A 13,791-nucleotide genomic window follows, 5' to 3' on the forward strand; every position below is an offset into this window, starting at 1 on the left:
AAGCTGATGTGCATTCTAAAATACAAAATAATTTGGATAAACCTTTTCGGATAAAACATTGTTTTTCTTATACAATGGTTGAAATGTGAAGATATTTTGAGGATGTTACCATCAGGGCCGTACGCAGGGTTTTATAAATACCGAGGTAAAAAAAAATGGTTGACAGTAGCTTTAAAAGCATGTCAGTGGGCAGGAGCATAAATGCTTTTGTCAAGCAGATGAGAATTAGTTTAAATGTCGCAATGAATGATCCACACTACAAAATGCCGAATATTTTTATGCTTATTGTTGACAATACACAATCACATATTCGAAACGGGAATGGCCTTAAATAAATGATTCAAGGATTATGCATAGATGTTACATTTCAATCAAATGCCAATGCAATCCTTCTGTGTCCAGAGGCATATGAGCAATTAGTATGAGAATCAAAGATCAGTTTTAGCTAGCCTACTTTTTCTTTCCTAAATTAATAAAATGACATGTTTTTTTTGTTTTTTTTACGTTGCTACCTAAACATGTTGTTCTATTCTAATTTAATTCTCTGAAATAATTTCAACTGCCAATTAAATTTTTTTCCCCCAAGCATTTAAAGAGTATCCTATTAATGAGTTGTTTTCCCCCTCCTTCTCACAACCCATTCCATCACATGAAACTGTTGATGCTGTTGATGCTAGAAATCCCTTAATTTCTCTAATTTTTTTTTAAACAATATGAACTGGAACGCCGTCCCCCCTCGGAATTTACTCCCTGGACTCCATCCCCCAGCGTTACCCCCCATTTCCAGCCCTGTATATGAATAAATAAATATATATATATGGTCTGCTTCAGTGTTCTAATGCTCTATGTGATTCTGTTCATCCCCATTGTTCTATAAATTAAATGTTGAAGTAACTGAGATTGTCTGGTCTGCATAGGACATTAAGGAAAGTGATTGGATAGTGTCCATTTATCTGCACTTCACTGATTTATTTACCTTATGCTACAGTAGCATGTTGCAAACTTCATGTTTAAAGGTTACACTCAAAAGCATGATTCATTAAAATAACATTTATAAAATGGTTTTGAATAGACCTTTAAAATAGAGCAAAAGACTGATCATTGTGTGCTTATGTCTTCCATAAATATTTAAGCATTAAATAACAAAAACTTTTAAAATGTGATTTTTTTTATTCAATATCTTTAAAATTATTTACACCAGAAAAGTACATTTTTTTAATTTGTCAATATAATATATTGTCACTTTACAATGAGCACAAGAATATAAATCAGTCAGTCTGTGCCATGAGGTAAGTTAACAATTTTACAATTCAGGAGAATAAGTCTTTTTAAACTTCCTAATAATACTCTTCTGTTACATCACCAGATCAGCGCCAAGCTGAGGTTTTAATACAACATTAAATCCATCCTGTGTGCTTCAAACATTTCTAACTTTGCTTGTCTGGTAAACCATGCATGCTCGAGTCTTCATTCTTCTCAGAGTGACAGCAGCCTCATTCCCGCCTCACTCCCCGTGCTCCAATGGCAGTGACGTGACACACTTCTACATCAGCACCGAGCTTACGCAGCTCATCCAGCCAGATCTGTTGCTTCTGTGACAGACGGTCATTAGGACCCTTCACTTCCACCAGCTAGAAGAACACAACTCAAATAAGCAATGTTTTCAAGCATTTCCGTTGTTCCATAACACCGTAATCGTATTAAATCAGTTACATAAGTTTCTTTCTGGAGTATTTAAAAGTTGAATACACTGTGAAATTCCTAACTAGCAAGCTACGTCTCTGACTCACCTTGTACTTCTTGTTGGACATGCTCCAGACTACCAGATCGGGAAGTCCTCCTCTGCAGTGCCTGTAGTCCTTTGCCATTCTGAGGACCACACCGCTTAAGAAGTGGCCACCCAAACACTCTACTAGACTCTAAAACCAGATGAAGAAAATTAAGTACAATGTGCTTGTTTACGGTAGTGAACAATCTGGCACACGCAGTATAATCAGTTCATATTGATGTTGAATGAAAATGTTAAAGTCACCATAAAATTAAAACTGATAATCCTTGTTTTTTTATGGAATATTGCATTATTTATTGTAAATCTGTGATTTAACTAAAAATAAAAAATCATTATTTTTTATTTATTTTTTAATTCATGTGCTCTCGTAATCTTTAATCAATATAACTTCCCTTCCCACTTGCAGAAATTTCTCTTCTCTGATGACATGTTTACTGGCACGAGAAAGGGACAACCTGTCACTCAAACGAGATCGAAGCTTATTCAAATGACAGAGATCCAAAGATCCAATCAGTTCCCCCGTGGGCAAAATCAAGTCCCAGGCTACTTTTCTTCTTGTTCAAGAAGTTTCACTCAGATATGCATATTACAATAGGGAAGAAAAGACTATTACAACTTCAGTTTCATGCTGCTCCATGTCAACCTTTCTCACATTTGTTGTGACAACTAACCTACGCCACTCCCACACCATACACTCGTCAAAGTAGCCGGAGCACCTTTTCTCTATTTACCAATATGACAAGACAAGCACAGGCGAGGGATGCAAGTACGTAATTTCCCATGAAAACCATTCCAACAGGTCTAAAATATAAACACTAATAATAGGCTTACAATAGTAAATCAGGGTAAGACAAAAACATGTTTTGGAAAAAGGATTGATCATGCATTGACTCATTATTTTAAATTTGTTACATAGTGTACCTTTAATTAATGACGTTAAAGACACTTTGAGGAGTTGACGGATCACTAATAGAAAAATGAATGCAAAACTCAATGTGGCAGCAATAGAAAAAGAGCCAATTGTCTTTTAGATTGAGATGCTGTCTGTTTTTTTTACTCTAAAACACAATTGAATATTAACTTGATTTTATTGCTCATTGGAAATATGGGTTTAGTAACACTTTAGTAACTAAATATGGGTAACACTTTAGTTTAGGGTCCATTTCTCACTATTGACTAGTTGCTTATCAGCATGCATATTACTAGGATATTGGCTGTTAATTAGTACTTATAAAGCCCATATTCTGCATGACCATATTCTACATCCCTAAACGTAACAACTACTTATTAATAAGCAGTAATTAGGAGTTTACTGAGGCAAAAGTCATAGTTAATAGTTAGTTAATAGTGAGAATTGGATATGTTACTGAAAAGTAATCTTTGCAAAAAGGTTCCCCATTCAAGTAGACCGGAGCTGCCAAAGATGGTATGTAAGAACGAACATGGCGTAAAGAATCTGTGATTACCTGTGCCTGCTGAAGAGAGGAGAAGCGCTCCCAGTTTATCAGCGCACACTCTCTCCCCTCTTGTGCGGTCCACACATCAGCGAGCAGCTCCTGCAGCGTCTCTGCAGACGCCTCGCGCAACATCTCAGCGCGAGCCTCGATGGCTTCCCGCCGGTTACCATAGAAACAATCAGTGTGCAAATCTAAAGGACAAGTCTGGGAAAGGGCATAGAGTCATTGATCACTGATCTCTTGGGGTGGTATGACCTGACAATAAAGCGTGACCCTGAACGAGTGAAACACACAGCATTCCTTCTTTAATTATTCTGTACCTGGTATGGGTTTCGGAAGACATCAGGAACCCCGTCGATAAAGATGATGTCCCACATGAGGAGTCCAAACAGAGTGGAAAATGTAGAGCCTTCTCCGTGAATACCTTAAAAGGGGAAAACAGGTTACAGCAACATAAAGAATGCAGAATGTATGCGCTAGTGCAGGGTTTCCCAAACTTGTGGTCGTGTGGCAACTGAAGGGGGTTTGTGAGTTGATTTAAAGCTAATAATTCATCATACAAATGTAAAATAAATTATTTAAAAATAAAACTCACAAAAAAGATTTCAAAATTGTATTGGCTTAATTGCATGTAACCATTATCCGGCATCAGAGAACCGTGAACATGCAAACGTGTGAAAATCTCAGGCAGTATTTTAAGTAAATATTTTGGGTCAAAGGGGTTAGGCTGACAAAAACTGTTTGGGAATCCTTGTATTTGCTAGCTTTAATTACAAATTTGAATGATTTTATGAAAATATATTTGATTCTTCTTAGCAACTGATTCTGAAACAATATATTTTTTAAAACACCAAAAAAATAATGTACTGTCCACGCAATTACAATGAATGAGGACTGGAGCTTTTAAGGATCATAAAAGAGGTCTTTATCATTTATATGTGAATGCTTCTGAAGTCATATATTGCTTTTAAAGAGAGAAACAGACTGAAATTCAAATCATTTTCATTGTAAATCTGTACATGACGTAATTAGCGATGTCAGATTTGTTTCAATGAAGTCAAATCTTTTCAATGAATCACCTGATGTGGTTCAGAACCACTCTGAATGTTTCCGACATCTGTACATCTCTGATGCACTAAGGAGAGCTAGGCTTGAAAGTAGATGTCAAGATTTCATCTTCTGCCTCAATTATAACTGCAGGCTACATTCTTCAAAATTTCTCATTTTTTGTTCCACAGGAAAAGAATGTCATTTTGAGGTTTGAAAATGACAATGAGGCTATGTAGATGATAAATGAACTTTCATTTCTGAGTGAATTATCCTTTAACTTCCTTCATCTTGATTGTGCACAAACAGACCTTGATCAAATCCAAGTGTTCTGTAGTGTTCCAGAGCCAGTTCCTCAACAGAACACATGACCATAGTCCCTCGTCCCTCTCTGGAACCTTCATCCTCATTGGCTGCTCTAAGGAACACTGATTTGCCCATTCCACCCTCATGAGGAAAGAGCTGGCCTCGAATTGTGACCTGTTAAAACACAGTTGTAAACTGTAAGTCAGTGTTGCTTTTAAAAAGATACAACTTTAGTATTTAGTAATTCTGACCACAAAATATATACAGTGAATAACACTATATTATAATCAAAAACTCACATGAGTGACATCCTGTACGTGCACAGTGGGCAGATCTCGGAGCAGCAGACGGAACTTCTTCAAGCTAGCAGATTCCTTCATTCGGGAAGCTCGCTGATGAAGTGACAATTTGTGGCCTGTTCGGACCAGAGGGTCATTCAGTCCATCCCGGATAGCACAGATGGCCTGGATACAAAAGGCGTCAAATTCATTCAATCCTTTGAAAGAACATTTATGTATCCCATATAAAAGTAACATTAAAACAACATCTCTGTTTAGATTTATCTACAATCGAATAAGGTACCTGCTCATGTTGTTTAAGATGTTGCTGGAGATTGAGAGCAAGTCTGTCCCACCAGCGCCCCCTACTGGTTACACAATACACTGACTGGGACAGAAGATTCCTAAGCTCCTCCACAGATTCCTACAATGCAGAAAGGCAAAGATAAATAATTGAATTAATGAACCCGTGTAAAATCAATATAAAGAATAAAGTGTTTACAATGGCATAATTCATTCCATGTATTATCCACCCACATCATAGCGGCGAAGTCTTTGTGAAATCTCAACTCCTCGAGACAGTATACGGGTGTAGGTCCAGCCCACAGTGAAACACCGCAGAAAAACAGGCAGTCGTTCTTGATGACTGCACACATATTGAAACTCAATCCATCTTACAACAGCAAGCAAATTAAATTAAAGTTGCAATTTCTTTTTCAAACCTTATGTCACAGGAGTCTTTAATCTCCTGCCAAGTGGCCTTTGCTGTAGTATAGAGGTCATGGGCGTCCTCCCAACTGCCCGTCTGCATTGCAGCAATCACATCCTGCAGTGTACGCATCGCAGTTTCGTACCTGTACAGAAGAATATGCACAGAATCAAACATTTTAGAATAATAACAGAGACAATAAAAAAAAATCTAGAACATAATGATAAATACTGCCACCTTCAAATGAAAGTTTCAAAAGCAAACCTCACAAAACCTGTACAAAAAACATGTACAGATTGTAATACTAAAAATTATATGTTTATAATATTCAAAATATTAATTAATATATAATATATATATATATATATATATATATATATATATATATATATATATATATATATATATATATATATACACACACACACACATCCTGGTAGTATCTGTTCCTATAATTTATGCTTGTTTAATTTATTAATACATGTTTGTGTTACAGAATAGATTTTTTTTAATTACTATACATAATTGTCATGAAAAAAAAAAAATCACAATTAAAAAATCATAATGGTCCTGAAATAGACAAATAGGATCAAAATTGTTTTGCAACGCAACATCAACAAAATACGTACACTGTACCTAAAGTATATAGTAAAGACACCTAATAAAAAGTGTGACCTACTTTTCTTTTCTTCCGATTTTGGAGTAAAATTACCACTTGATCAAAGTTTTGTTAAAAAATAAATATAACACTGACCTGATGAGGTCATCCCTGTCCTGAAACAGTCTGGCTGAGCGATGTACAGTGTACTCTGGGAAAGCTAGACGGCCAGAATTGACCAGCAGAATGGTGTAGAGCTGCCCCTGACCTCCAGCAGCCGTCTCCTCCTCCTCCAAAGAGTCAGTGAGGGAGAACAGGAGCAGGACGCGGGAGAACACAGCGCGGGACCTGCGGCACAGACGCACACAGGAACCTGCAGCCTGCTTGGCCCTGAAAAAGACAAGCTTTACTCGTAACAGGACATCTGTTTTGTACAGTTTATATTATACACTCGTGTTAAAAAGATCGGGGTCAGTAAGATTAACAGAAATTAAAGACAAAAATACAGTAAAAACAGCAATATTGTGAAATATTATTACAATATAAATTAACTCTTTTCTGTTTTAATATATTTTAAAATGTAATTTTAGCTGAATTTTCAGCATCATTACTCCAGTCTTCAGTATCACATGATCCTTCAGAAATCAGTGTAATATGTTGTTTTTGGTGCTCAATAAACTTTTTTTTTAATTATTATCAATATTGAAAACTGTGCTGCTTTATATATATATATATATATATATATATATATATATATATATATATAAGTTCAAAAGAACAGCATTTATTTAAAATAGAATATTTTCTAACATTATAAATGTCTTTACTGTAACTTTTGATCAGTTTAACTCATCCTTGATGAATAAAAGTATTGATTTATTTTATTTATTTCCCCCAAAAATAAAATTAAAATTCTTTACTGACCCCAAACTTTTGAACGGTAGTGTTTAATGTTACAAAAGCTTTAGATTTCAGATAAATGCTGTTCTTTTGAACTTTCTATTCATCATAGCATCATGAAATAAAAATGTAAATAACTGTTTTCAACATTGATAATAATCATAAATGTTTCTTGAGCATCAAATCATCATATTAGAATGATTTCTGAAGGATCATGTGACACTGAAGACTGGAGTAATGATGCTGAAAATTCAGCTTTGATCACAGGAATAAATTACACTTTACTGTATATTCACATAGAAAACAGCTGTTTTAAATTGGAATAATATTTCACAATATTACTGTCTGTTTTTTAAAACTGTGATTTTTCTTCAGGATTTTCTTGGATGAGTGGAGAGTAAAAAAAAGACAGCATTTATTTGAAATAGAAATTTCAAATGTCTTGTAATGACGTAAAAGTCTTCACTGTCACTTTTGATCAATTTAATGTGTGCTTGCTGAATAAAAGTATTAATTTCTTTAAAAACAATCTAACTGACCTCAAACATTTGAACGGCACTGTATAAGTCAGTGTCTGCTAAACACATCTTTTTATTTTAATGTCTATGACATTACCTAATACCATAACCTTTGGCCAGCATCACTACTGGGATATAAGTACAGATGCTGCATGTATCCTGAACATCTCACCTCTTAAGAATGACTGCAGAAGTGTTGTTTTGACTAACAAAGAGCGATCGCTGTTTCCCCAGCTGGAGTAGCCCTTCTACCAACTGCTGTTTCTGAGTCCCATTCCCTCCACGGCCAAGGTGAAATGTTTTGGCCAGGTTTCTGAGCTCTGGTGCAGGAAGCAGATCTAACACTTCTTGGATGTCGTGAAGCTCCGATTCTGTCATAGGGAAGAAGTCATGAGCTGCAGTTAAGTATGTTGCCTGATATCGGGTTCTAAACTGTTGATAAATCAAAAGGGTCGACAAATCTCACCACTAACCTGATTGTAAGAAGCCACATGCGACCAGTTCTTGAAAGACAGGTCTGAGGTCTGAGCTGATCTCTGTATATTCCACCTTACTGACCTGAAGCCATTTCAGCTTCCTTTGGAACAGACGGACATAAAGCATCTGACCAGGAACTACAGGACAGAGAGAGAGGGAGAGAGAGAGAGATGTCTCTTGTGATCACCAAGGTTTCATTTATTTGATCAAATATACAATAAATACAATAATATTGTGAACTATAATTACTATTTAAAATAAATTATTTCTATCTTAATTTATTTAAATGTGGAATTTATTCCTGTGATGCACAGCTGAATTTTCAGCATCATTACTCCAGTCTTCAGTGTCACATGATCCTTTAGAAACGATTATAATATGCTGATTTGGTGCTCAAGAAACATTTCTTATTATTATCAGTGATGAAAACAGTTGTGCTGCTTAATATTTTTGTGGATGCATTTTTTTTTTTCAGGTTTCAGGATGAATTTTTTTAAGAAATATAAATCTTTTGTGATAAATCTTGATATTTATTGATCAATTTAATGCATCCTTGCTGAATAAAAGTATAAATTTCTTTTTTTTTAAATCACACTGACCATAAGCTTTTTGAATGATAGTGTATGCTACATAACTTCCCTGGAGTGCATTGAGTTTTAAAAGACTATTGTTGCACATAAGCACAGAAGTGAGACTTCAAAGTGACTTTGAAGTTGTTCCTCTACCTGAAAGCTGCTGAAAAGTGTGAATTGCTGAGAAGTCATCTTCATTGAAGAGCAGCCTATCATCCTCATTTTCCAACACCGCCTCAAGGACAGTCCGAAAGTTTTGCAGGTAATACGGCCGCCTGGTGTGCTGATGCTCTGAATCCTCGTTGGCTTTCTCTACGGCAAGCATTTTGGGTTCATTAGCTGGTGTTGTAGTCTCAATGTCCTCAAACATGGTCTTGCTTTTGATTTGACTCTCTGATGATGAAACATCATAGACACTGGACGAGGCATCAGTTTGATCTGACTTGACATTAGTTTTACTTTGAATATATCTACTTTTCTTATGTAGGATGGAAGTTTCTGTAGTGTTTGTGTCGTTTTTTGGCACCTCCTCTGACTTCCGCTTCATTATTCTGGATGAGGATGAACATTTCACTGACTGAACGTCAGCGCTGCTGCTAGATTCTGCCAGAACTGCCACAGATTTCTCAACGTTTTTCACTTGAGGTTGGATTGAAGCTGTTGGCTCTGTTGGTAGCGTGTCATCTGTATCCATGCCATCGGCTTTAGATTCAAAAGTTAAACTCCTCATGTAATTTTCCTTCTGTGAACTGCTCAATTCTGCATTACAGGCCTCTTCTTTTCCAGAGACATGAGTATTATCCGTCTCAGATTCCCCTGAAAGCCTAAGTGCTCTTCTAGACAGTTTAGAGGATAAACTCCCAAGACCAACTTTTTTAACCGCTTTAGTTTGTACATTTGTTTTGGATGATTCTTGCCTCATCACACAGTTCTTTTTAAAATATGGACTCGTATCAGCATCTTTCACTCCTGGGCTTTTCTCTTTCCCGTTATTTCGTGTTACTGCAACATTAGAGGGTGTTTTGGTTATTTTCTCCTGCTTGTCATCACTGACAGCCAATGCATCTTCATGATCCTCTCCAAGAAACCTCTGGCATTGAGAGTCTATGTGTTCATTAATCTTGTAACGAGGTACAAGTTTGCCACACAGAGGACAGGCCAGTTTACTAGGTGGTGTATTCCTGAAAAATGAAGTTATGGAAGCAACCCCACCTCCATTGCTTGTTCTCTCTTTGATTGCACTGACTCTCTGGCTATTTTTCTTCGTGACTGAGAGTTTTCTGGCACTGCCTCTATTAGAAGAGCTGCCTTTCCCCATCCGAGACTCCATACCGGTCTGTTCATACGTTATCCCATCAACCAGCTAAACAACAACAGGCTGAATATTTGTTTCTGAACCTGAAAGTACATAAAATACAAAATAGTCATAGGAGAGGGTGGCATTCATTAGACAGTGTCTGAATTATGTAAAGGAAGGCTGCTTCATTACATTCAAAGGTTACATTCTTTTGCAATGAATTGATTTGTTCGTTTCAGACTCTCCAAGGCTGACACAGAATGCCATGCCACATAAAATAATCCCCCCCCCCCAAAAAAAACATATTATGAAACGAAAAATAATTTCAAATATAGATTAAGCTATAAATAAAATAAATATTATACAATTATAAATAAATCTGCAAATAATTGTACAGACCTGTCTTGTGCTGAAGTGAAATGTGAAGCTAGCTGCAAGAATTAATGGCGCCATTATTTTTTTGTTATTTTTCAAAATAAAAGTCAGCGCCAGTGCAGTCCGCTATCTTTCGTTTGCTACAGCCTGGCAATTTAGTTATATTTTAAAACAAACTTAATTTTTTTTATCATATTTTCTCTGTTAAAAAGCTGTTATAGCAACGTGCGTTGTATAAAAAAAACTGTGGCTTCAAAGTGCAACTTTGTTTGATGTTTGACTGTGTATAGCCTAATTATATTAAAGGAGAATCTTTTTCTTTAAGTAATGTTGAAGGGATAGTTCACCCAAAAAAATGAAAATTCTGCACATAAAAGAAGATATTTTGAGAAATGTATCAGTGTTTTGTTTTTCCGTTCTGTACAATGGAAGTCACTGGGCTCCAATTTGTTTGGTATACCCATTGTTCTTTAAAGTATAGGCCTATCTCTTTTTGTGTTCTGCATAAGAAAGTCATACAGATTTGGGATTACATGAGAGTGAGTAAATGATCCAAATATCCAAAGAATTTTAGATAAACTATCCCTTGACCACAAACCTTATTTTACTTAGGCTACATATCGGAAACCAGTTGGCCTAAAAATTTGTCACAGCTGAACATCATGACTATTTACCAATGAATCACTATTGTTTGTCTTCCTTTATAACAGACAATTAGACAGTTTTACAAACTCTACACGGCAGCCCAAAAATTTACACAATGTGAAAACATCTTGCTTCATAGCTTGTCTCATCCGTACTAAAGGAAAATTAATCATAGTTTATTTTGCACAAAAATAATATCCTCCTGAGACCCAGATTTTTTTTTCTTCTTCATGCCATCACATTGTTTAGAGCATAAGAAACAAATGATAAAAAAAAAAAAAAAAAAATGTTGTTTTATTCATGTTATGCTATGTCCTCTGTAGTGGACACCAGGACTTAGTTGTTTAAAAAAATGAAATTACATGAAATTATATGTATAGGCAAAAACAATGGGATTTTTTTTCCAATCACCAATACATTTTTTAATGAAAAAAAAGTGTAATAATTGGAGTAATAATTAGCAACATTTTAATTATATCTAATATTTCATAGGAATATTGATGTATCATTTATTTCCATATTCACTTGTTGTGTCTCCCAAAATGCCTGATAAACATGATTTAAGTCCTGATGTCCTCATATGAAGCTTATGAAATGTGAAGCTTATGAAATGTGATACATATGAAAACAATGCCCTGTTCTGTAACAGAAAGTCATTTTTTGTTTTGAAACCCCATAACGTTTTCCTCAGATGTTGGTTTATGAAATACAATTTGAAAAGTAGTTTAAATTATAAATACAGTATATTATCATATTTCCATAATTTGATCACTAAATTAAAGGTAGGGTAGGTAGGATTTGTCTAAAAACCTTATTTTCCAAATTTGTTTAAACTTTATTTATACATCAATACATAATTAAAATGTAAGTACTCTGAAAAAGAAAGTATAAAAATCGAGTGTCTGTAGACCTCTCACGACTGTTTTAAAGACAGCTCATTATTTCCATTCACTCCACCCCCTCCCTTCTGGGCTCCTTACAAAGCCACGCCCCCAAAACACATGAACGCGCGACTCTGACCGCTGAGCTGAACACGCATTATAAGACGAGCGGAGAGGAAGGAGCACAGTGCATGTAGTGACATCATGTCAGAATCACATGTAATAAAAAAATATAATGCTAATTGCTTATGAATATAAACAAATAAGATGTATTTTAGTACTCACTATCAACCTAACATATTGATATTGGTAAAGTTTAAATTTAAAATATATATTTTTTGATTCGCTAACGAGCTAGTTATATAAGCTATAAAAACAGGTTGCATTGATACACTTTTTTACATTACCATCAGTTATATTGTGATGAAGATGAATTTCGTGTAAGATTCATAACATATACAGTATGGTGTTCTGCATGTAGGGGTGGGAGATATTGACAAAAATGAATATCTCGATATTTTTTTCCAATATCTAGATATCGATATTCAGGCGATATTTTTGCCACCCTTCAAAGAAATGTGTGCAAACTGGCAAAGAAGGTCCAGTTGGTCTTTTGACTTGCTGCATTTGACCTATATTATTGTAGGCTATAGAAAAAAAACAAAAAAGGAGCTAACTAAACAGAATCTTTGGCAGCCCCTACTTTTTCCACTTACAAAAAAAAAAAAAAAAAACTTAACTAGGCACTTCTTGCAACAGTGATTATTAAATCAAACAACAATATTGTTGATGATCAATTCAAAATAAAAAAAAAACATTTTCAAAATGGTATAAATCCATCCATTTTTCCCCAAAACGCTATAAATCCATAATTTTTTTTTTCAAAAATGTATGGTTTGTCTTTTTAAAAACGTCTTTTGTCTTTTATTTTTCGTGTTTGCATTTATGAGGAAAAAACAATATTACGTGACAGTTCTCCATTATGGACGCGAGAGCGCTCTGAAAAGCGGCACTTAGACTTTCAAACTTTCACAGAGACCTCAAAACAGAAAGCACAAAGCCTTTCTTTAAAACGAATTTCGTTTTGTATTAATTGTATCTTAATTTTAATATTTTTTTCATTAACCAATTTTCTGGATTACATAGCCTACATAAAAATAAATATAGGCTATCAATCACAACACAAGGTGCTTGAACTGGAGATTATATCATCATGAACCGAACAGTAGCCTCGCCTCACAGGCCTAAAAAATGTGAAATATATTTACAGAAAGCTGGTTCTAAACAAAACCATCCAAAACAAAATAAAACTATGTAGCCTAATAAATGTGCATTTCTCTGGTGCGTTCACTAGCCTACTGCGAAGATCGCGAGTCTATCGTCAACTTCATCTTTGCAGCCGACACAGAAATTAATAAACAATTAAAATGTCTTATTGCAATATTTTACATATTCATAATCATTACTTTTGCTGGATCTTTGAGGCAGCTTTTTAGGTTTATGGCGTTTTGGAAAAGAGCTCTTCACGTACAAACACCGTTTCACCAAGGCACAGCGGCCCTTCAGCACATAAGAACAAAAAGAGAAAAAGCACGGACTTACTAATTACGAAACTTTGATGTGGTTGAACAGGTGAAACAGTCACAAATTCCTTTGCAACTCAAACCTTCTCAGTACGAGTTATGAAGAAAGAGAACAGCATTACAGTTTTCAGCGCGTCCTCCTTTGATTGCTGTGTTGTGACTGGAAAAGTGCGTGCAGGAGCACATGCGCAAAACGTAGGTTTGTAAAATGCCCTTTTGTAAAATAAAAATAATTTTAGGGCGAAGCAGGAGGTCGTGCAAGAGGCCGTGGCGTGCAACTAGGGTCCGAGGAAGTAGAGGCCGAGGACGGGGTGGTCGCTGGAAAGCCACGACGATATTGACAGGCGTTTTATTTCTTT

General features: G+C 35.5%; 1 protein-coding gene across 1 annotated transcript; it reads right to left on the minus strand.

The window, feature by feature from the left end:
* Positions 1-1,154: 1,154 nt before the first annotated feature.
* On the minus strand, positions 1,155-10,411 carry fan1 (FANCD2 and FANCI associated nuclease 1). Its single transcript, XM_084124808.1, has 14 exons — positions 10,348-10,411; positions 8,805-10,049; positions 8,076-8,216; positions 7,775-7,973; positions 6,341-6,574; positions 5,600-5,731; positions 5,415-5,523; positions 5,182-5,301; positions 4,899-5,063; positions 4,605-4,773; positions 3,567-3,670; positions 3,256-3,450; positions 1,791-1,919; positions 1,155-1,631 (listed from the first exon to the last, which is right to left on the minus strand). The coding sequence occupies exons 2-14, from the start codon at positions 9,979-9,981 to the stop codon at positions 1,494-1,496; spliced, it is 3,012 nt and encodes a 1,003-aa protein (XP_083980934.1). The 5' UTR covers positions 9,982-10,049; positions 10,348-10,411; the 3' UTR covers positions 1,155-1,493.
* Between the last annotated feature and the right edge of the window lie 3,380 nt (positions 10,412-13,791).

Source organism: Abramis brama, assembly GCF_963993115.1.
Source record: "Abramis brama genome assembly, chromosome: 9".
NCBI lineage: Eukaryota > Metazoa > Chordata > Actinopteri > Cypriniformes > Leuciscidae > Abramis > Abramis brama.